At 53.8% G+C, this 23,190-nt stretch overlaps 1 protein-coding gene across 1 annotated transcript in view; it reads left to right on the forward strand.

Moving 5' to 3' along the window:
- The window catches only part of ADAMTS2 (ADAM metallopeptidase with thrombospondin type 1 motif 2), a 261,083-nt gene that overhangs the window by 191,399 nt on the left and 46,494 nt on the right, over positions 1-23,190 (forward strand). Inside the window, exons 6-10 of the mRNA XM_069590438.1 lie at positions 9,978-10,134; positions 14,241-14,346; positions 14,933-15,076; positions 15,658-15,790; positions 16,380-16,493. Of these exons, the coding sequence (XP_069446539.1) occupies positions 9,978-10,134; positions 14,241-14,346; positions 14,933-15,076; positions 15,658-15,790; positions 16,380-16,493 (654 nt within the window). The remainder of the gene's footprint in view (positions 1-9,977; positions 10,135-14,240; positions 14,347-14,932; positions 15,077-15,657; positions 15,791-16,379; positions 16,494-23,190) is intronic.

A 23,190-nucleotide genomic window follows, 5' to 3' on the forward strand; every position in this document is an offset into this window, starting at 1 on the left:
GGGAAATGTGACAAAACCAAGATTATTCATGAATACCAGCCCCGACTTTTTATTATTAAATTCCATAGACATAAAGTCACTCGATCAAACTGCTATGAAAGTTTCCCATTTCTGTACTTATCTCATTGTGGGCGATATCAGTTTGTGTCCACCAGCCACAGACTCCACTTGGCAGAGTGCTGGGGGTAAGGCCCTGTTTCCAGGGCTCTCAGGGACCTCAGGAAGTGGGAGGACCCATCTCTTGGGCAGATGGATCCTGGGATGTGCCTGCCCCCAGGCCTGGGGCACCAGCTTCCCGTGAGTCCACCAGGAAACAGGGTGGTTTTGGAGTGGTGAGCACCACGAAGGAGACAGAACACCCAGTGCCCTGGATGGGGTGATCCAGAGGGGACTGCCTGGCTGGCACTCGTGTAGAGGGAGTGAGCTCTGCTTGTTGCAGGAAAAGCCAGGAAGGGCTTCTGGATGAGAGTCACAAATAGAGTTTGGCTCCCAAGGAGAATGGATTCCGATGAGCTGCTCTTAAAGGAACCACGTGCTTCCTGACAGTGAGTGGGGCCCTGTCCCTGCAAGGCTTGAAGCACAGAAAGGCCAAGGGGACTGCAGGCTGACCCCTGCCAGGAGAGGGCCCTGAGCTGTGTCCTCCAAGGTCTGCAGAGTCAGGGCAAGGGGGTGGGTCTGGGAGCAGTGAGAGGGAGACCCAGACTCGGGGCAGAAAGTGGCCTGGGTATTCAGATTCTGCTATTCATTCCAAGCTGTGATGGAAGCGGACCAGCCTCCCTGCCCTCTGCTCACCTTGCCCCTGTCCCCCGGCCCCACCGAGGCCCCGTTGGGGATAAAATCGGGTGTGCTTGTGCAAAGGACATGTTTGTCTTCCAGCTTATGAGGAGCCTCTGAGTTGTCTCAAGTTTTTCCTAAAACAACATTTTTCTCCATTTCTTAAAAAAAAAAAAAAAAAACACTCAGCAGAAGAAAAGAGATTATCTCATTTTATACAATATGCCATCAGCCAGGGAGCAGAACACCAGCAAGGCTTGAGGGTTGCATAGCAACTGGCTTTTCCATTGATTTTTTTGAGAAGGAACCAAAGCTACTGAACTGTTCTCATTTTAAATATTTCCTAAGATGATGAAAATCAAAGCAAATGGAAATCAGAGGCTTGGGGACAATCAGAGAACAGAAGGTATCTTGTTGTGAAAGACCAGGTCAAGACAAAGTATGGAACGCTCCTGGGAATTTTTCAGCATTAGAACAGAAGGGTCGGAGAAATTCTGACTGTGAGTCTCTCCGGGGAAGGCAAGAGAAGAAAGTGCTGGGGCAGGTCTCAGCGTTCAAGGGGCCGGTGCCACCACCCGCTTCCTGCATATGCCGGCCTGACATGGACCTCTGCCTCCCTGACTGTGGGGGCTGATATGCCAGGCCATTGCCGACCTGATAGGGACCTCTGCCTCCCTGACTGTGGGGGCTGTGTAGGGGATTCAGACATCCCAGGGACAGCCCCCTGGCTTCCTCAGGGTGAGGACACCCCCAACCCCCAACCATTTGGCGCCAGGCCTGGTGCCCAGCCCCTGGCCATTATAGCCCACCTCCTGAGCCAGAGTCTCCAGGGTCCAGAGGAGAACAGGAAGCATTGGAGACAGGTGTGCCCTACAGGCTTGAGCTGGGAAGGTTCACTTGAAGAGTCTTGAGCTGGCAGCTTGGCTTTCTCTGGGAATAGATTCCCAGCCTCTGGGAGGATGTCTGGAATGTGCCTTGATGATCCGGGAGTCCTGGCCCTCACTGGTGTTGGGAGTGTGGATGCCTGTGGTGAGGTTTGAGCTCTAGGTACTCCCTGGCACCCCAGAGCAGCCTGGAGAAGACCCTCAGCTTGGTGCTGATTCTGGCCCCTGTCGGTCCTTGTGAGTCATTTACCATCGTTGAGCCTTAGGGTCCCCTGTAAGGTGAGCGCGCACCAGCGGTGGCAGCAGGGGGCGAGGCTTCCTGCAAGTCTCAGCCTGCAGCGCCCTCTTTGGGTCGGGTCCTGTCTGCAGCCCCTTGTGTGACTTCACTCACCTCACCCTACCCTCACAGCAGCTCTCTGGGGCTCTTACCTCACCCCCTCACACCCCCCCCACCCCCCAACTCCCCCACCTCCCTCCCCCCCCCCCCCCCCCCCCCCCGCCGCCCCGCCGACAGGACTGGTGAGGACTGCCGAAGTCACACAACGGAGAGCAAGCAGCTTTGCTCAGGGAGGCTGGGTTGGGCTGTTTTTCCACAGGGCCCCTTGGGTTTGCTCCCCTTGGGGGTTTCCCATGGCAGGGTTCCCCCCTCAGAGGGCGAGTTTGCAGCTCCCCACCTTGGGGATGCTTGTGGCATCCAGCAGGAAGAAGTCGGGATGCTCCTCAGCATCGTTCAGCGCGCAGACTGGCCCGCACCGCAGAGAATTTCCTGCCTTGCATTTTAGCAGTGTGGACGTTGAGAAGGGAGCTCTGCTTTCTTGAACCCAGCAGATCTGGACTCTGCTCTGTGCACGCGGTCCTGTGCTTCTTTGGGAGGGCGAGTTTGCGGGGTGGCGGGGGGACCCTCTGGGGTCAGAGCAGTTGAGAAGCTTTCGGTTGGCTCCCGCTGGGTGGCAATATTGAAGATGCTGATCGCCGTGGCCCTAGGCGCCTGAGCTCCCAGCTGTACGCTGCGGTTGGGGAGGGGGCGCCCGGGACCGTGAAACAGGGAACATGTCCAGGGGCACAGGGCCGATGACGGCGAAGCAGGCTTCCACCCCCAGGGCGCGGAGCTGCCTGGGGAGCCGCACCATCGCTTGCAGGTGCCTTGGTGTGTGGGATTGGTGATCTGAGGGATTCCCTGATACATCCTGGAACCTGCGGAGCGTCCGCGCTGCTGGTCCCACATTGCTCCTGTCTCCTTGACTAAAGGAGGTAAGAGCGTAAATAATTAAGCTCATTCTAGAGCAAACAATGGAGATGTCAGAGAGCAGAGATTGGGACAGAACTTTCTGCAGAAGTCTTAATTGATTTGTTTACTGTGGGACCCCAGAGGCTGGCTGGGGCCTTCCGTTTGAGCCGGTGGCGGGCGTCTCAGGAGCCCCAGCCCTTTGATCCGGGCGCACGAGGCTCCCTCTGCTGTTCCTGCGGCAGCGGCGCCACCTGGTGGCCACCTCGGCTCTCGCCCTTCCTTTCCTGTCCTGCCTGCGGAGGGGTGATAAGGCCCCACACACAGAACGCCTTCAGAGGTGGCGTGGCTTCCAGACGCCCCTCCGAGGCATTTTATTTGTATGTATTGCAGCCCTAGAAAAAGAATCCAAAGATTTGTTTCCTCCTGTGTGCTTTCGTCTCGCTTCTTCGTGGTCTTTGATGCCCGCGGAGGTTGTCAGGACAGTGAAACCAAGCTGACGGGGTGGGCGCAGGTTATTCTGCTGTTTTTCTAGACCCTTGAGGTGCGCATCCAATCTGAGGCTGACTGCTCCACACTTATTCAGCCTGCCCATGAAGCTCACAGCTTTCCCAGCTCTGTGATCCTCGGGGATGTCAAGTTCGCCAAAGTGACCGTCCTTCATCATCACAGTTAGAAGCCCGTCGATGACTTTGGAGCATGGCCTAATGGGCACCTGGCGTTTGCCCTTCTTTTCAGCACTGTTAATATTCTTCAGCTCATCAGCCCGGACAGCCACACCCACTACTGTGGCGGCAGGGAAAGACTGCGGGATCGCCATCGCTTCTGAAAGAAAGACAGACACGTCTCTTGTCCTTGCTTGGATAGGACTACAGCCCATGTGCTGCGTGATACGTGGCAAAGACATGGGATGGAGGGCTGTGAGTGTGATTCAGGTGGCCGAGCAGTGTGCGGAGATCCCGCCAGAGCCCGAGTGACCCTTGTAGGTGTCCAGACCTCCCTCCTGGGCCCTCTGCCTGGACGCTCTGTCTGCGAAGAGCCCTTCAAGGCAGGCAGAACCTATGGGAAGGCTGGCAGCTCTCAGGAAGGGGGAGAAGTAGGCCAAGGAAGGGTTGCGTCTGGGGTGCAGTCTTCTGCCTAGAAGCTCATGGGTGGTTGTTTAGGGGTCGGGGTTGCCTCTGGGTAAGCCTACTTCACCTGGTGTTTTGATTCTTTTGAGCCTCCGATCCACTGACCTTACTTGAATCCCTAGCTGGCTCTAAACTATTCCCCCAGGAGCTGCACCTGAGAAGCAGCAGAGCTCCCCAAAGGAAAACTGCTGAACTTTTACCAAGGAGGAAACCTGGGCCCAGAAAGATCATCCCTGGCCTGTGTCCCAGGGCACTGCAGACTCTCCCTTGCATGCGCCTGAGTGGTCCTCTCCTGCGCCTCCTCCACAAGCTCCGCGGCCAGAAACCATGCTTCCTCCCCTGCCGGCTGGCTTGCTCGTCTCCTGCCACCTCAGGGTCCTGCCTGTGCCCTCTCTCCCCACTGACTCAGCTCTTCCTAACATGCGCATGGGTCTGGCACCTGCCACACAGCACGGGACACAGCGCCCCCTCCTGAGCGCTCCAGGCCAGCACGGAGGAGGAGACCAGCCCTTAATTCCTTGAGAATGGCCAGAACCTTGGCAGAACTGGGACGTGGGCAAAGAAGTCCAAGCAGCTCCGGACTTTGGATGTCAGACACTGACGTCACCTTCCTCCAGGCCCCATCTGGGCTGCAAGTTCCCAGGGCCCAGCACACGGCCACTGCTCTTTTGGGATCTGCCTCTTCAGGGCCACCTCGTCCTGGTGGAACCCCTCTGAGCCCTTCCTTCTGCCCCTCCCCTTGGGGAGTCTCCTCGGAAACCAAAAGCAGGGAGAGAGTCCCAGACAACTTCCGCTCTGGGTCCTGTGGCACAGACCCCCGTGGGCCTGGAGAACAGAAGTGATGGGCTGCTTCTCGGAGTGGAGGAAGGGAAGACAAGGGAAGAACAAAACGCAAATCAATACTTCAGTCAATTATCCCGCCACGGCAGTGAGATCACGGTGGCCGCTGAGAGGGGCTAGGAACCTGGGCTGAATCCAAGGGCCTGGTGTCTGGGAGGCAGGAGGCGCTCGCCAGCAAGCCAGTGTTGGGTCCAGCCCGGAAGGGCCTTTATTCCAAGGTTCCTTACCTGGTGACGTGAGGGATGTGTTTTCTTTGGTCCACAGAACCTCTTTGTGGGCTTCGCAGGTGGCTCAGATGGCAAAGAATCCGCCTGCAATGCAGGAGACCCAGGTTTGATCCCTGGGTCAGGAAGACGCCCTGGAGAAGGGAGTGGCAACCCCCTCCAGTATTCTTGCCTAGAAAACTCCCTGGACAGAGGATCCTGGTGGGCTATAATCCATGGGGTCGCAAAGAGTCAGACATGACCGAGCAACTTACACACACACACACACACACACTTCTTTGTAAAATGTAAAGACTGGCCTGAGAGGTCAGCCTGGTGGCAGCTCTGGGCTCTGTTCTTGCATGCCATGCCCAGGGAGCTGGGGCTGAGGACTGCTGCCCCTGCATCGGGGCATGGGCTCCTTGGCTTGCCAGTTCTTACCACTCCTTATCACCCCAACTTCTTTATCATAACAGGGAAATATTCTTCTGTAACCTTCTAAACTGGCAAACAAAAGACAGATTTGCTTTCCTTTGAGCCAACCTGCCTCACTGACTCACATCACCAGCCTTGGCTTGTGGGCATTGGGTTTGCAACACCCACCCATCACTTCCAATGAGCCCACTCCCTGAGCAGTCAGGCCTCTCTCTGAGCCCCCAGACTGCTTGTTCTCACCTCGTTTCAGCCTTTGGCTCTGTCTCCAACTCCATGCCCTTCTTCCTGTTCTCTGGCCCTGACACCATGTGTCTTTCTAGTTGGGACTCTCGACTTCTCTTCAAAAACGTGACTAGAGCTTCTCTCCCACTGGCGCTGGACACACTAGCTGAACCCTCCAGCCAGCCAGCCAGTGCACTCACCTGGGCTTCCCACGAGTCTCCAAGGAGGAAGTCTGCTGCTCGTGGTCTTTCAGCAGCAAGTGACGATAACACAACCCCAGCTGACTTTCGTGGGAGGAGTCACTCAACGTAAATGAGACACATCTCTGCTGCAAGCAGGCGCTAGGATGGCGCCCGTGAGCCCACGTCTTGGTGGTCCCTCTCTGCTGTGGTCCTTTCCCCACAGGCGTGGGCAGCGCCGAGATTCGCCTCTAACTGGACTATGGCTTGTGCCTCAGATATGCACTCTGAGGTCACTCGTGCTGGGGGAGGCAAGCTGCCCTGTGTGACTGCTTTGTGGCGAGGTCCCTGTGAGGTGGCAAGGAGCCCTAGGCCCAGCAGCACGTGAGGAACTGGATTCTGCCAGTAACCACGTGAGTGAGTGTGGGAGTGTGTCCCACCCAGGGGAGTCTCAGCTGCCGGCAATCTCACAGGAGAACCTTGAGTAGAGGACCCCTCTGGATTGCCTTTGGATTCCTAACCCAGAAACCATGAGATAACAAGTGTTTGGGTTTTTCAGATCATGTATGTGTGTGTGTTAGTCACTCAGTTGTGTCTAACTCTTTGCGACCCCCATGGACTGTAGCCCACTGGGCTCCTCTGTCCGTGGAATTCTCCAGGCAAGAATATTGGAGTGAGTAGCCATTCCCTTCTCCAGGGGATGTTCCCAACCCATGGATGAAACCAGGGTTTCCTGCATTGCAAGCTGATTCTTTACCATCTGAGCCACCAGGGAAACTCTTTTCAGATTTCCAAACTTTTCAGATCATAAAGTTTGGAAATAACTCATTACGTTGTTATTCATTGTTATTTGCTAAGTCGCATCCGACTCTTTGCAACCCCAGTGGCTGCAGCAAGCCAGGCTTCCCTGTCCTTTGCTATCTCCTGGAGCTTGCTCAAACTCATGTCCATTGAGTCAGTGATGCCATTCAACCATCTCATCCTCTGCTGACCCCTTCTCCTGCCTTCAATCTTTCCCTGCATCAGAGTCTTTTCGAATGAGTTGGCTCTTCACATCAGGTGGCCAAAGTATTGGAGTTTCAGCTTCAACATCAGTCCTTCCAATGAATATTCAGGACTAATTTCCTTAGGATTGACTGGTTTGATATTCTTGCAGTCCAAGGGACTCTCAAGAGTCTTCTCCAGCACTACATTTTGAAAGCATGAATTCCTCAGCTCTCAGCTTTCTTTATGTTCCAGCTCTCACATCTGTACATGACTGCTGGAAAAAACCATAGCTTTGACTATATGGATCTTTGTTGGCAAAGTGATGTCTCTGCTTTTTAATAGACTGTCTAGGTTTGCCATAGCTTTTCTTCCAAGACATCAGCGTCTTTTAATTTCATGGCTGCAGGAGATAATAAACAGGCCTGTGGGCAGCTGGCTTCAGGCCTGGGTAAGCCACATGGTGGTGTGAGGACACTGGGAATCAAGCTCTCTCCACCCCAGCCCATGCTCTGTTCTGGTTTCTTTCTTCCCTGGAATTCTCTGCCCTGGGGGAAGCTCCAGGCTCATAGTCACACATCTTTCCAACCCCTTAGCCTCAACCATCGTGGTGCTGGGAAGGCACTAGGTGGGGTTGTCTGGGCTTGACCTCTCCCACCCCTGAGCCCAAGGTCAGACCCAGATTAACAGAGGAGATCTTTCACCAGAGGGAGATTGGGCTGTTTTTGTCAGAAGAACGCAGGCAAAAGTAACTGTAACCAACCAGGGGTACCGTCCCCTGATGTTTAGGCTGAGAGCCATGGCCCTGAAGGGAACAAGGTCCTTCTGCTGGAGGTGGCTTAGCAAGGCTCCGGGCTCTCCTGGTGGCTAAGATGGTAAAGAATCTGCTTACAATGCAGGAAAGCCCAGTTCCACCCCTGGAGAAGGGAATGGCTACCCACTCCAGCATTCTTGCCCGGAGAACTCCATGAACAAGGAGCCTGGCGGGCTACAGTCTGTGGGGCTTGCAAAGACTGGACACGACTGAGTGATCTGCATGTGTCTTGGGCTTTGTGGAGCTGGGGGGTCCTGCTCCCGTGGGGGCTCTGCAGCCATCCTTGATCGAGTGGTGATCAGTGGCGCTTGTGGTCCGGACTGGAGTGGCAATCTTAAGCCCAATGGGGTCCAAACTCAAGCACCAAATCAGATCCATCCCTGAAGGCCCCTTCCTTCTCATTCCACCCAAAGTTCCTTCCCTAGAAAGGAGAGTCTTTGACTTGCTTCTCCCTCCAGAGCTGTGGCTTCTCAAGGTTTTCTGGAGGCAGTGATGTCCTGGTAGGGTTTTGGGCTGACCTGCTTGGATGAGATACAGATGCCATAACCCCTTCCTTTGCCCCTTCTGTGTCATTTGGGGTGGGCAAGACTGTGCTGCAGAAGCAAGCCAGCTCCATGTCCCAGCAGCTTACAGCAACAAAGCCTGATTTCTCACTCACCCTGGTGTCTTCAGTGTGGATTGGCATCGGACTCTGGTCTCATTTTCACTCAAGACCTGGGCGACAGAGCAGCCTGGTTGCTGGTTCCCATGCCAGCCAGGAGAGGTCTCCGAAGGCTCTCATGTGAGCAAGAAAGTGCTCAGACCAGGAAGAGACACACATCACTTTTGATGGCAACTAATTGGCTGGAGGTAGTCACGTGCTTTCCCAGTCACGGGGAGGGCAGTAATGTGCCTCTCTTCCCCTTTCCCAGCATCCTCTGGGGCTGTCCATCTCTGGGGAATGTTCAGTAGGTCCCAGCCACCAGCTCTCTCGCTCCTATCTGTGGCTGACTTCATTAGGACTCACTGAATGCTATTAAACCAAGTATTCTGATCTCTCAGGAGCAATTGGCTCTGTGCTTAGGGCGTGGGAACTGGTCCACCGTCTTGTAAACCCTTGACTTGGGTAACTTGAGGGATGCCTGGCAATGATGGACCTTCCCTGGCCTTCACTCATTCTTCCATCTTCTGCAACGTGCTGGCTTATGAACAGTACCCTATAAATACACCCCAAGTCCATTCTACTTACATACACAAAGGGAAGTATGTGACTGTGCTTGTTGGATTTGTTTATGCAAGAGAAGAGGAAAAATGCATGCTTTCAGGTCTACCGAGGAATGCATAGCTCTGCTTTATGGACAGGTTTGCCTAGAGGGAGCCGCTTTGATGGTAGGGGTATGTGGTGAGAGCGGAAACCAGAATGCCTGCTGTGAGGACTGTGGAGAGAAAAGGGGTGAGTGCAGCTTGTGAGACCTGATTCTGAGATGATAATGGTGTGTGTTTCATTTGGAGAGGGAGTTTAGGGAAGTGGATGGAATATAGACTTTCGGTTTTAGGCTTCTGAGCTGTGTGACCTGGGGCAAGTTACTTGACCTCTCTGAGCCTCAGTTTCTTGCCTTTCTGGGTAACTGTGAAAACTGAGTAAGAGAGTGAATGCCAATGCCGTGAGGCAGACTGGCCTGCGATACTGCCAGTCTAGTGGCCAGCCTTGGCTAGCAGGCATGTGTCCTGATACAAAATGGAAGGTGGTTGCTCCCGGTGGCTTCCTGTCCATTGGTCCTGTGGGAATTACCCCATGGTCCTGTTCCTTATGTGGCTCCTTCAATGTATGTACTGCAGAATTTTCCCCTCCCTTGTGTTGTTTTCTGCAAAGAGCTTCTATCAAGGGGGAAACACAGGGTTCCTTTCTTCTTCTCTGGTCTTGTAGCCATATTGGGAGTTCTGTCTTCCCTGTCCCAGGTCCTGCCGAGGTCCACTACACTGGCCTCCTGGCCAGAGCTTGCCCAGAGCAGGTGCCAAGTAGGATGCATGGGCCTTGGAGGTGGGGTGGGCTGAATGGACCCTTTGAGGCTTTGAGGCCTCAGCGTTTTGTTCCTGTGTCTCGCCTGAAATCATGCAGTGACTGTGTGGAAGCTCAGGCAGGTCTGTGTGGCCAGGGATCTTTTCCACCACTCTGGAGAATGGAGCCACATGGGAGGGAGTTCTTGAGAGACCACCGGGGCCAGGTCCCCAGTCTACGGGATCTGCTCAACTCCTCTCTGGACCGCCAGACACCAATCCGTCTCTGTTGTCTCTCCTGCCCCTGCAGTCCATGAGCCTCATTGAGATTGGGAACCCCTCTCAGAGTCTGGAGAATGTTTGCCGCTGGGCCTACCTCCAGCAGAAGCCAGACACTGATCACGACGAGTACCACGATCACGCCATATTCCTCACACGGCAGGACTTTGGGCCCTCGGGCATGCAAGGTGAGTCTCGGGCCTGCGGGGGCACAGAAAGGAGGGAGGCTGCACGTGAGTGCCTGAGCCTGCCAGGCCACCCCAGCAGCCTTGGCCTGGGATGGGAGGGGTGTCTGGGCAAGGGGGTAAGTGCTGAGAAGGGTGTCCGGATTGAGGGTAAGTGCTAGTCTCCTCCTGGCTCTTCAAAACTACCAGGAACTCTGACATGTCCCCCAGGAAACTGTCTCTCTGGGAACAGGGAAGATCAAAGGGAGTGAAATGGGCAGAGTCTGGGGCTGGCAGCCCCGGGGCCAGACAAGCGCTGAGGCTGGGCTTCGGTTGTTTGCTTCCTCCGTGCGTGCTTGCCAAGCCACTTCAGTCGTGTCCCACTCTTTTGCGACCCCATGGACTGTAGCCCGCCCAGCTCCTCTGTCTATGGGATTCTCCAGGCAAGAATACTGGAGGAGTTACCGTGCCCTCCTCCAGGGATTCTTCCCTACTTGGGGATTGAACCCGTATCGCTTATGTCTCCTTCACTGGCGAGTGGGTTCTTTACCACTAGCACCACCTGGGAAGCCCTTGCTTCCTCCAACTTTTGTAAAACAAAATTGAATAAATTTTCAATCTTGAAAAGATAAGGGACTTTACTTAAAAATTCAATCTATATAAGACTGACAGATCCAAAAGGAAAAACTGACGAGTCTACAATCGCAGTTGAAGATCTCACACAGCGCATATTAGATAAAATAAGTGAAATAAGACAGAGAAGAATATATACTCAGGACTCCACTTATTTCAGGCTTGGAAGTGGGCAAAACTGATCTGTGGTGTCAACAGTCGGGAGAGTGGGCAGAAGGGAGGGAGTTGCTGTTGGAACCGAGGAGAGGCTTCTGCAGTGTGGGGACAGTTTTATTTCTTGGTCGGGGGGTGGCTGCACAGGGGTGATCACTTGTATCTCCTGAATGGTGTTGGTGCCTCTCCACTGTGAGGGGTTGCTCGCTCCCCTTCAAGCCCGTCTGTGTGGCCAGCTGATGGAGCCCTCTGTCGCCCTTTGTCCGGGTGAGAGCTCTAACGGGGAGCAGAACTGTTCTGTGGGAGAGAAACCAACACAGCTTTTACATTAAGTGACTTCATTCTTCATTTAAAAATGTGAAAGGACAGCCAAGAATTACCAGATGTTAAAAAAAAAAAGGAAAGGATGAAAAAGATGGGCTGAGATGTAAAATAAAGTTAAAAAGCTAACTCCAGAGGAAACAGATAATTTAGAGAAGGGAAAAGTACATTTTTATAAAGTCATATCTCCAGAATGTTTGAGGAAATATATCTGTAAACCCAGAACAGGCTACAAAGAAGAATCAGAGGAAAAAAAAAAAGGGGTTTTCATTAAAGATTTGATGGTGTTGACTAAAAAATTAAATGTCCAACCTGAAAGTTATGTGTGTGTGTGTATGTGTGTTTTGATTCATCAGAAATGTTAAGTACTTCAGTCCTGGGGGATAGCATCTCAAGTAACCCTGGGAGAACTGAGCTGCTCTGAGGAGGCGAGGGGGGCTAGGATATGTAGGAGTTTTGCAACAAAGGGCAGCTAATAAGACAAAGCTTACTGTTAATTGAAGAAAACAAAAATCTCAAGGTAAGGAATTCAGTGCTTTTCTATGTGTGGGAAGATGCAGGAGCCTGGGCTCACTGAAATCATTCCTTTGCTATGCGTCTCAGCCATCTGGGGCCAGCACCCAGTGTTTTCCCATCCTGAGTTTCCTCGGGGCTCACCAGCTCGCCATCCATGGAGGCTGCAACAAAGGATGCTGTGACATCCTTTCTTTACCGATATGGCAGCAGTATTACATTTCTCAGTGGGTGAAATAGAAAATTCAAAAGCTGAAATAAAAAGTCAAGGGCCCCCAAAAAGATCGAAATATGAGCGAAAAATTGATGTAGAGGTGCAATCCAGGAAGAACACTGTGTCTATCTACAAGGATTTCTGGAAAGAAAATAATAGCAAAGTGAACTAAGAGTGGAGGATATAAAGAAAAAATATAGATACATTTTCAAATCTTCAAATCCTAAATGTTTCTGTAATGCTAGCGTGGGTGAATGAGAAATACACAGACTGAGGCGCGTATTCATATGCAGGCTTTGATACAAAGGTCGAAGAGAAGACCACGAAGCTTTGCCCTGGCACTGATTCAAGAACAAGCATCTCAAAATCTGCAGAGCAAAAGAATACTTTAAGACACATAGTTTCCTGTTTATTATAAGGGAAATAGACAGTGGTTGGGCATACAGCTTTTAGACAGTTCTGAAACCAGCACTGCCCGGTCACACTTTTTCCTTTCTGTACTTGTCTCTTGAAACACGTTGCCTAGGACCTCTCCCTGGGGTCTCAGATGAGTGAGGCTCAGTGGGGGGACAGTCCGGGCTTCTAACTTTCTGGGTCTTGCTGACTTAAAAAAGTACATGACCTGAGAGTTGCGAGTTAAGTTTTGTTTGGGGCGAAACGAGGCCTGTAGCCTGGGAGACAGCATTTCAGATAGCTCCGAGAAACGGCTCCAAAGAGGTAGGGGGGAAGGTCAGTAACTCGTGATTTTAGTGAAGAGAGAACACAGGCAATCAAGTGCGTATGTTTTTGCAAAAGGTTTCTTCTGGTCTCTTGAGAATTCCTGTTAGTCATGCGGAGCGGACATCACCATGAAGGAATTTAGTGCTTTTCTAGTTACAGGGAGGTTCAAGAATTGAGCTCATAAAACTGGCCCCTGAAAATAAGTATCTGAAGACCTGTCCTGCCAGTTTTTCCCAGAGCACAGAGCGCCTCATCCCTGATCTCCACCCTGAACCCCTTTTAGGGGTTGTTGAAACAGCTGCAGTGACACCTGATTTAACCATGGGCAGATGGCAAGTGCCCATGGCGATGCTGATTTGCGGCTGACAGCCTCTGGGATGCCCAGGTCTTTAAACAGAGGCTTTGCCTGGCGCACACAGCTCTGCACACACTGCTGTATCTCACCCAGCGGCAAGTGGTGAGGCCCCACTGTCTGGATTTCCTCCATCTTGGGTGGGATCATTGTGCCCTCCCATCACTCTCCCTCTCCCCGTGGGCGGGAACGTGGTCCTTCCCTGGGGGCATCTTAAGACTCCCTGTGATCAGGCTCAGCCCAGTCAGGGGGCATCATCCTTCCGCAGACCAGTCACATCACAGGGTGGCCTTCCCACCTTCCTGCTCAGGCGGTTCAGTTTCCTGCCTCAACCCTGCCCTCTCTCCCTGTGAGACTCCCTTCCCTACTTCTTCCTTGGACCACACGCTGTAACTGGGCAGGCAAAACCCACTGTGTCTCCTCACTGTGACCTGTTAATTCAGTGGCTCTTCAGAAGCCCTTGGTGGGTTGAGTGGTGGCTGGAGGGTGTGTGGCCTCTCACGTCAGAGGTTAGCCTACTGCGGCTGTCCTTCCCCCTCTGATCCCTATTCTCCACCTCTGGGGGTGCCTTGCCCAGGACAGACCGCTGGACCCCTCAGCAGGAATGTGGTTCGGAATCTGCCCAGTCAGCACAGGGTTCCCGGGCCAAGGGCTCCAAGAGCCTCATCACCTGTGACTGGCCTGCCTCCCCGTCTCCGTGGTCAGTCTCCCTGCACAGCTCCGCGGGGCAGCACAGCACTGCCCTGATCAGCTTGGGCCCGCCCTCCCTGCAGCCATCTGTGTGCACTGTGGGAAAGGGTCCAGCTGAGGTCTCAGAGGCCCCAGGGAGGCCCCGAGGGAGCGGCTCAGGGTGTGGTGCCAGGCACCAGGGCCAGAGTGCCAACAGCCCAGGAAGCAAGCTGCAGCCTCGGGGACCGAAAGGCCACTCAGCCAAGTGGGGAAGGAAAGTGGGAGGTGGCCTGAAAGAGAACAGTGGGCAGGAGGCTACCAAGGTGGCAGAAAGCCTTGGCAGATAAGACCTGGACACGGGAAACTGAGCTGGCTGCAGGGTGGCTGCTGATGGGCAGGGCTGAGGCCCGCTTACCCGGGGCAGGGAACTGGTTTCGAGCTGTGCCAGCCTTGAGGGCCGTTGGCTGTGCCCGTTTGCTCTGGTGTTGCCAGGGCATGATGGGGTCTGGGCCCCTCTGCATGGAGAGGGCTCTGAGCCCCCTTTGTCTCTCCCAGGCTATGCTCCTGTCACTGGGATGTGCCACCCGGTCCGCAGCTGCACCCTGAACCACGAGGACGGCTTCTCCTCCGCGTTCGTGGTGGCCCATGAGACTGGCCATGTGTAAGTGGCCTCAGCAGGCCCTGCTGTCTGAGGCAGGTCGGGGCTCGAGGGGCCCCGCTTCTCCTCTGCGCCCTGAGAGGGACACTCCCTGGATGACAAACCCCTCGGATGTGATGTCCTGGCCCACTTTCCACCGAGGGCCAGGCAGCAGCTGGGGGCTGCCCACCCATTATGCCATCGAAGCACTTGGGCAGGAGGGTCTTCTCACGCAGTTCTGTAGATGAGGGTGCGAGGGGGCCTCCCCCAGGAACAGAGAGCTGGAGCTCGGGTGTGCGTGCTGCTGGTGTGTAGGGAGGGCGGTGGGCGCCTCCACCCCCACTCCTTTCTCATGCCGCAGCGCTCTGCCTTGGGGACAGGACCCTGCAGGGCCTGCCGCTGGATGCTGTCTCCTCAGAGCGCCCCGGCTCTAAAATCCATCCGGGAGAAAACGGGTACCACCTGGCTCAGGGCCGACCAGGCCGGCCAAGGGCGAGGGGAGTCAGCTCAGGGAGGTGGGGGTCCCCTCCCAGCGTCTGGAGGGGGTGGGGCTGACAGGTGAGTGTGGCCGGGTGAGGGTCTAGGGAGGCTGCCTTGGCTCCTCTCACAGGCTGGGCATGGAGCATGACGGGCAGGGCAACCGCTGCGGTGACGAGGTGCGGCTGGGCAGCATCATGGCACCCCTGGTGCAGGCGGCCTTCCATCGCTTCCACTGGTCCCGCTGCAGCCAGCAGGAGCTGAGCCGCTACCTGCAGTGAGTACCACCCTGTCCCCTGGGGAGGAGCCTGGGGCGCTGCACTCAGGCCTAGCAGGGCGCCTCTAGCCCCAAGTGCAAAGCAGGGGAGAGGGGGACAGCAGTACTGGTTGGGGGGGGGGGGTCCCACTGTTGGGGGCTAAGTTTTGGATGGAAAGTGGTTACAACCACTCCACCTTTAATGGATGCCTAGTCCATGGGGTCGCTACGAGTCGGACACGACTGAGCGACTTCACTTTCACTTTTCACTTTAATGCACTGGAGAAGGAAATGGCAACCCACTCCAGTGTTCTTGCCTGGAGAATCCCAGGGACGGGGGAGCCTGGTGGGCTGCTGTCTATGGGGTCACACAGAGTCGGACACGACTGAAGTGACTTAGCACAGGGCCCAGCCAAGCCTGGTCCTGCCTAACCATGCCAAGGGAAAGAGGCGCAACAGGAAGCTAAGGCAACACAGCCTTAGGGCTGGGGTGTGCAAGCAGGCCCACCGCCGAGGCTCCATGAGGGGCCTCCACTGCCGCCTGGTCTGGGCAGCCTGGTCCTGCTGCAGGCAGCTTGTGGTGCCCCCGTGTCCCCTCACAGCTCCTACGACTGCCTGCGGGATGACCCCTTCACCCACGACTGGCCGGCGCTGCCCCAGCTCCCCGGGTTGCACTACTCCATGAACGAGCAGTGCCGTTTCGACTTTGGCCTCGGTTACATGATGTGCACCGCGGTGAGTGTCGGAGCCGGGACACCTGCAGGGGCTGAGCGGGAGCTTAGCCCAGACCCGCCTGGTCTCCCGGGACGTGGCTGGTGTCGGGGTGGCTCCCCGGGACAGGGTGGAGCGGCCCTCCAAACACCAGGTTCTCCCCACACCTACTGCCGTATATCCAGTGGGTGCCCCGTGCTCTCTTGGCTGGTCCAGACGTGGCTTCGGGAGGGATTGAGGCAGTGGAGTGTTCAGCTGGGGAACAGCGAGTGCTCATGAGATGCCTGCTTGGGCCAAAGGAATGCCAAGCGCACTGGTGCCCAGCCGGCTCCATGAGAGGTCCAGGCTCCATGAAAGGTGTAGCCACCAAGGTCTGCAGGCTCGGGAGGCCCAGCAGCCCCCAGGGACGGGAGGCTCTGTCCCTGCGTCATGTACAGTCGGGAAGCATGAAGTACCCCTGAAATCCTCACAGCACCAGAACCACACAGAGCTCAGGGCAACACCCAGGCCTGTCCTGGGCAGCCGTGCACGAGAGCCCCGGGGTGATGGGGGGCAACCCCGCAAGGCCCCTGCAGTGGGAGGTGGCCTGCCAGCTGCCGCTGCTCTCTTCCAGTTCCGGACCTTCGACCCGTGCAAACAGCTGTGGTGCAGCCACCCTGAAAACCCCTACTTTTGCAAGACAAAGAAGGGGCCGCCCCTGGATGGGACCATGTGTGCGCCTGGCAAGGTGAGTCAGGGCAGAGGGCAGACACAGACGCGCACAGCTCTCCAGGGCAGATCCTGCAAGGCCCTGGAGTGGGGCCGGGGTCATCTCAGGGGACCCCTGCCTCCCTCGTAGTAACCCCACTCTCCACTCTCCAGAGCTCCTGCCCTCTGAACCTCTCATACACTCTTCCTTCTGTCGGAGGGAACCTGATGTCTCAGAGCTCCTCAATGTGCACCAAGCCCCATTGTGGGAATCCTCTCTTCTAAGGACCAGTTTTGGGGTTCTGGAAGCCTTCCATACCCCCTGCACACTGTGGGTGCCTGCATCACCTCACCCTGACACCAACATTGGCCAACATTCTGGTGGGCCTAGGATCCTCAGGCCCGGCATCAGGCTTGGCCTTTTTACCCCCTAGCACATTGCTGTTTGGTCCCTGGTGGGCACACTTGTCCCTAGAGGTAGCTGGATGGCCACCTACCAGTGCCTGCCTGCTACCCCAGGCCCACTTCCCACTTTCCGTGGAAGCGGCAAGACAAAGGGCTTCTCCTTCCAGCCCAAATTCTGGGCCTGATTCTCATTGTTATTCAGTTGCTAAGTCATCTACTCTTTGTGACCCCATGGACTGCAACACACCAGGCTTCCCTGTCCTTCACCATCTCCCTGAGTTTGTTCATGTCCATTGAGTTGATGATGCCATCCAACCATCTCATCCCCTGTCATCCCCTTCTCCTCCTGCCTTCAATCTTTCCCAGCATCAGAATGCTTTCTAGTGAGTTGGCTCTTTGCATCAGGTGGTCAAAGTGTTGGAGCTTCAGTTTCAATATCAGTCCTTCCAATGAATATTCAGGGTTGATTTCTTTTAGGATGGACTGGTTGGATCTCCTTGCAGTCCAAAGGACTCTCAAGAGTCTTCTCCAGCACCACAGTTCAAAACCATCAATTCTTCAGCGCTCAGCTTCCTTTATAGTCCAGCTCTCATGTCCATACGTAACTACTGGAAAAACTATAGCTTTGACTATACAGACTTTTGTCAGCAAAATGATGTCTCTGCTTTGTCCCTGTTGATGTCTCAGATGTCTCTGACAAACTGTCTAGACTGGTCATAGCTTTTCTTCCAAAGAGCAAGTGTCTTTTAATTTTATGGCTGCACTCACCATCTACTGTGGTTTTGGAGCCCAAGAAAATAAAATTGTCACTGTTTCCACTTTTTCCCCTTCTGTTTGACATGAAGTGATGGGACCAGATGCCATGATCTTGGTTTTTCACACTCCCACTCCTTATGCAGATGAGCCCAGGAGAGTTCAGCCCAGGGAAGACAGCAGACACAGCAGGATCCTGTGAGGTCCAGGAGAGGACTCCAGTGTCCCCCAGTGTTAGGCCTAGAAAGACACCCAAACCACCTGGGCCTGAGGTTTCTGCACCACAGGTTTTAAATTCTGCTTTATTTTAGTCCCTGGCAGAGCTTGTTAGAGATATGGATTTCCAGGTCCATCCCGAAGATTTTGATTTGGGATAAGGTTTGAGAATTATTTTGTTTGGTTCTTTATTTGTAAGATTATGTTAAAATCCTACATAATATAAAATTCATCACTTAAATCACTCTCGGTGGCTTTTAGGACTTTCACAGAGTTGTGCAACCGTCACTACTGTAGTTTCCAGAACTTCTCATCACCCCAGAAAGAGGCCTCACGAACCAGTGACTCCCGGTTATTGTCCCCCTCCAGCTCCTGGAAACTACTAACCTGCCTTCTCTGTCTATGGATTTGCCTATTTTGGCGTTTCCTATAAGTGGAATGACATAATATGTGCCTTTTGTGTCTGACTTTTTTTCACTTAGCATCATAACTTCAAAGATCATCTGTGCCATTGCGGATATCAGGGCTTCATTTCTTTTTTTACGGCCAAATGGCATTCCGCTATATGGATATACCACATTTGTTTACCATTTGGTGGGCATGTGGGCTTTTTCTACCTTTTGGTATCTGTGAATAGTCCTGCTAATGAACATTCATGTGTATGTTTTTGTTAGAACACTTGGGAATTGGTGTTTTTAAGAGGCATCCAGGTGATTTAGCTGTGCCCGTAGACTAGACGTTGCAAATGGGATGTTGTTAGTAATACTCCAGGGACCTAATAATGCCAGAACGGACCTCATAGGCTTCTTCTCCGCGGGACCTCGATGGAGAAGACAAGGACCCCAAACCTTTTGCCATAACCCCAGGGGGGAGCTCAGTAAATGCTGAGCTGGAGAATGAGACAAGCTTGGCATGGAGCCCTACCTCAATCTGCCCCTCCACGTCCAGCCTTGGGCTGGAGAGAAGGAGTGGGAGCAGACACTGTGTGGTGTGCCCGTCCGTGGTCGGGGGGTGGTGGTAGGCCCTTCCCACAGGAATACTGGCCACAGCCAAATGTGGGCCCGAGAGTGCTTGATCACCAGCTTACTGGCCCACTTCCCCTTGGCGGGATGGTGAGGAAGGGGGCAGGTGTGGCCGAAGCACCCTTTTGCACAGAAAGTGCTGACCCAGTGATGACTCTTCACTGTTTTTGCCGGTAGGACACTCAGTTTATTTAGCCCAGTCGTGCTGATTGAGGGGGCGCTCGGGCTTAGCTCAGCCTGCCCTGGTTCACGAGGAGCACAGGGAGAAAGCTGAGCTGGACCAGGGATTCCTGGTGTGTGTGGAGTGGGTACAGGGGCAAAGGGGGGGAGCGGCACCTCCCAGGGCTCCATCAGAATCCCGTGCCCTTGTGAGTTTGTACGTTTCGGTGTCTTACTTACGGCAGTGTAATCTTATATCTGGAAAGCAGTCATCCTTTATCTCCCCCTTTCCTCTAAGAGCAGCCACCAGGCCCAGGAGAGAAGGTAGTGAGGAGGGGCAGGGTAACATCTAGGCAGGCTGGAGAAATAGCTGGTCATCTGGGAAAGCAGGGCTGTGCCAGGCTCAGCTGTCCCTTTCTGTCCCCTGCTGCGTGCCTCCCCGCCAGACGCCGGGCAGGAGGTCACACGGCATTCAGGCCCTTCCTGGTCTCCTCACTGTCCACAACGGGTCATCCCAAGCACATCGTCCTCTCCTGCACCTGCCATTTCCCAGAGACAGAACCACGTATCTTTATTCCATCCACAGAGATGACCTGGAAAGAGGGATTAAACCTACAGCTGAGCCACCTGCATCCTTTGCCCCCGGTTTCATGACTTGTTCCTTGTCTGCCTGGGTTGCACACTGTGGAGTGGATGGGAAGGTGAGGTCAGATGGAGAAGATGGGCAGTGAGCAATGAGGGGCTGTAGCTTTCTTACAGAATCAGGAGTTCTGAGCAGGCACGTTTGGCTGAGAGGGGAGAGCTGAGCTTATTGTTCTTGGAAGAGATGTGTGCAGTGGACCTGGGGATTAGGCTGGTTAGTCACCTCAGCTTCACATCCATCCACCCACCCATCCATCCCTCCATACGTCAGGCTTGCTTTTCCATCGGGTATCACTGTCTCCAGTGGTTGGCCATGAATGTGACAAGGCGGCAATGACGTGATGGTGAGCAAGGGGATAGGGAGGGGCCTGGAGGGAGCACAGAGAGGCTTTCAGTGGAGTTCAGCCAACGCCCGGAGAGATGTGGGACCAGTGCTCCAAGTGGGGGGATCTCCTTGGGTGGGAGCATGGGGAAGATGGCTGGGGAGGGTGGTTGAGAGGAGCACGGTATTTTAAAATGTAATGTACTAAGGGAAAGGTTGTGCTAAGGCCAACAAATCAAGAGAGTTGTCATTGAAAAGATAGTTCTTCAAAAATCCCAAGGAAGTTTGCGGGGAGGAGTGGTCAGTCTCACAGGGAAGCTCCAGGATGAGTTGGAGAGCAGGGCGGGGGGTGGGGGCAGGAACTGCGTTTGGAGAGAAAGAAATGCCAAAAGCAAGGCGAACAGGATTAGGATCGGCTGGTGGGAATAATTTCAGTGGGCTCTGGGGCATCGGGCTGCCCCTAGTTGTCTAGTACCTGACTGGGCTTGGAGTGATTAGGATGGCGGATGGTGGCCTGGAATTTAGGAGCGCTGATGAAGGAGGAGGCTGTGGGGTGTGTGTGGGGGGGTGGTATGTGTGCTCTGGATTGATTAGTTTGCACTTGAAAATTACCCTGTGGATGAGTTGTTTACCATCTCTGGGAGCTGGTTAACCCTAGGAGGGGAAGTCCCTCCAGGGTCAGCAAGACCCAGATGTCAAAGCATCAGAATCCGGAAAACAAAAGACACAGTTGACACGCATGGCTCCCCAGGAGACGAGTGATGGCGGGAGAGAGGCAGGGACTGTTTGACCTGAAGATGACTCCTCCTGAGCGCGAGTCATATCCTGCCCTGTCCAGGGTGCTGGAGACTTGGCTCGGATCTGCTCTCAGACAGGAGGTCCCTGTGGCCACACAGGGATGGCCTTCATCCCCTGGAGGCAAGGTCAGGCCAGGCGCAGAGGGTCCCCCCAGATGCCTCTACTCTGCAGGCTGGGTTAGTGGGCTCGCTGTGCCCTCCTTGCCCGAACCAGGGTACAGACCCAACTGGGTCAAGATGGCTCCTGCATCCGAGTGTCCTGGCAGAAGAGAATCCTTCCTGTCTCACATTCACCTGCAGTGTCTTGGGAACAACACTCACCCTAAGTTTTCATGAATTCAGGACTGTTTCAGAAGCATGTGCCACAGTGCTTATCCAATGCAGAGGCCCTATGATGCCCGTGTCTTGCTGCACAGTCGAGGACTGGCAGGCAGGCAGAACTGTAGGGATCGCCCAGGGTCTGGGCATGTGAGTTTAAGCCCTCCCTCCCTCCCCACTGTGTGACCTTGAGCCATCCTGTCCCCCCTTGGGCGAGTCACCTAAGTGTCCAAGTCAATTATCTTCACATCCCAGGCTCCTGGCAATGGCACCAGCTCAGGACATGCTGGTGGGTGGAGAACGGAAACCCAGGACCACAGTGGTTCAGAAATGCTAAATGTGCACTTCCTGAAAAGAACAGTCTGCCTTTCAGGCTTTCAGACCAACCTGGCGGTGTTCCTGGCCCTGCTGAAGTGCACCAGTGCTCTCCATGGTGCTTATCCTGAGAGGCAGGTCAGGTTTGTTCATGGGTATGTGTGGCTCCAATTCACTCATGACGTGTGACTTTGTGCTTTTAAAGGTTTAAGCCCTTCTACTGGATGAAATATTTGTAAGCATTTAAACATATGTTTATAAAACATTTTAATAATATTAAACATGTTTCTTTCATGATAACACTGAGGCATCAGAGTTTAAAACTGTTCATTTGCTTTGCTTGTACTCTTAAGTGTTCACAGTTATCCAGAAAGAAATAGACCAAAATATTAGAGGGACAGCTTCTAGGTTGTGGAATTCAGGATGATTTTTCTGTCTTTCTGCCTTGTTTTCATATTTCCTATAATGTGTATGAATTGCCTCTCTGCATCTGGACCCAAGTTTGTGGAGGAGGTGGTCCACCACACCATGGGCCTGTGGCATGTCCTGAGTTGTCCCATGCCCAGCTCCCCATTTACAAACTGAAGACCAGTTAGTCCAGTGGGGATGAGGGGCTACTGCGTGGCCTCCTCCTTGTCCTTGGTCCCTGTGGCCATCAGTGATTTAGAGGCTGGGCCCCATCACGACTTCAGAGGTGCCAGGACCCTTCCCACCCTCGTTGTCCTAGTCAGGTGGGGCAGAAATCCCTGAGACTAGGGTGACTCAGACAGCAGGCATTTCTTCCTGACATGTCTGGAGGCTGGAGTCTGAGAGCAGGGTGTCGGCAGGGCCTGATGTTCTCACGGACTGTAATCAATTAGGGCCACTTCTGCTTTCACTCACCCTTCCCCTTTGATACACTTCTCCTGTCGGCTGACATTAAAGCAGCCACAGGTGTTTTGTGGCTTTGGCGAAGGAGAAATTGGATTTGGGGTGTATTTATTGGCTTATTTATATGGTTTGAGGATTTCCCAGGTGGAGCGAGGGGTAAAGAACATGCCTGCCAATGCGGGAGGCATAAAAGATGCAGGTTCGATCCCTGGGTCAGGATGATCTCCTGGAGGAGGGCCTAGCAACCCACTCCAGTGTTCTTGCCTAGAGAATCCCATGGACAGAGGCGCCTGGGGGCCACAGTCCATGGGGTCACAAAGAGCAACTGAGCACGCGTGCATGTGGCTTTTAGTGCCTTATATCTACAGCTAGGTTGTTGATTCTGTCCAGGTATAATTTTGGCTTCTAGAAATACTCTTACTGCCTCTGCACTGACTCACCCAAGGTCATTGAAGAATACGTGCTATATTCAGCACAGCCTTCTCAAGTGATTGCAGACAAGGGGCCTCAACTATACTAGAGGTTGTGATTGCTCCTGTGTTTGCAATAGTTTGTTTCCTTTTGGTGTTGTCTTGTAGTTGGGACTACTAACACAGATCCAATTTGGAGAGTTCTTTGAAAACGCTAAGTTTAACAAGATGATTTGTTTCTTGAAAAACTGCCCAGACCTCCAAACATATGTATTACAAAGCATAACGGGCATTAAAAATAATTTTCAAACACCAGGAGAGAAACTTGAATGCAGACAGAACATGAAAAATTTGCTCAAAATGTTGATAAAGCTGTTACCAGTTAAACTGCTATTTTGAAAATTTTGGCTTACAATAAAGTAAGGGAGAGATGAAAGACTTCTGATATCAGTTGCTCAGTCGTGTCTCACTCTTTGCAACCCCATAGACTGCAGCACGCCAGGCCTCC

This window comes from Ovis canadensis, chromosome 5 (assembly GCF_042477335.2).
Source record: "Ovis canadensis isolate MfBH-ARS-UI-01 breed Bighorn chromosome 5, ARS-UI_OviCan_v2, whole genome shotgun sequence".
In the NCBI taxonomy this organism is placed as follows: domain Eukaryota; kingdom Metazoa; phylum Chordata; class Mammalia; order Artiodactyla; family Bovidae; genus Ovis; species Ovis canadensis.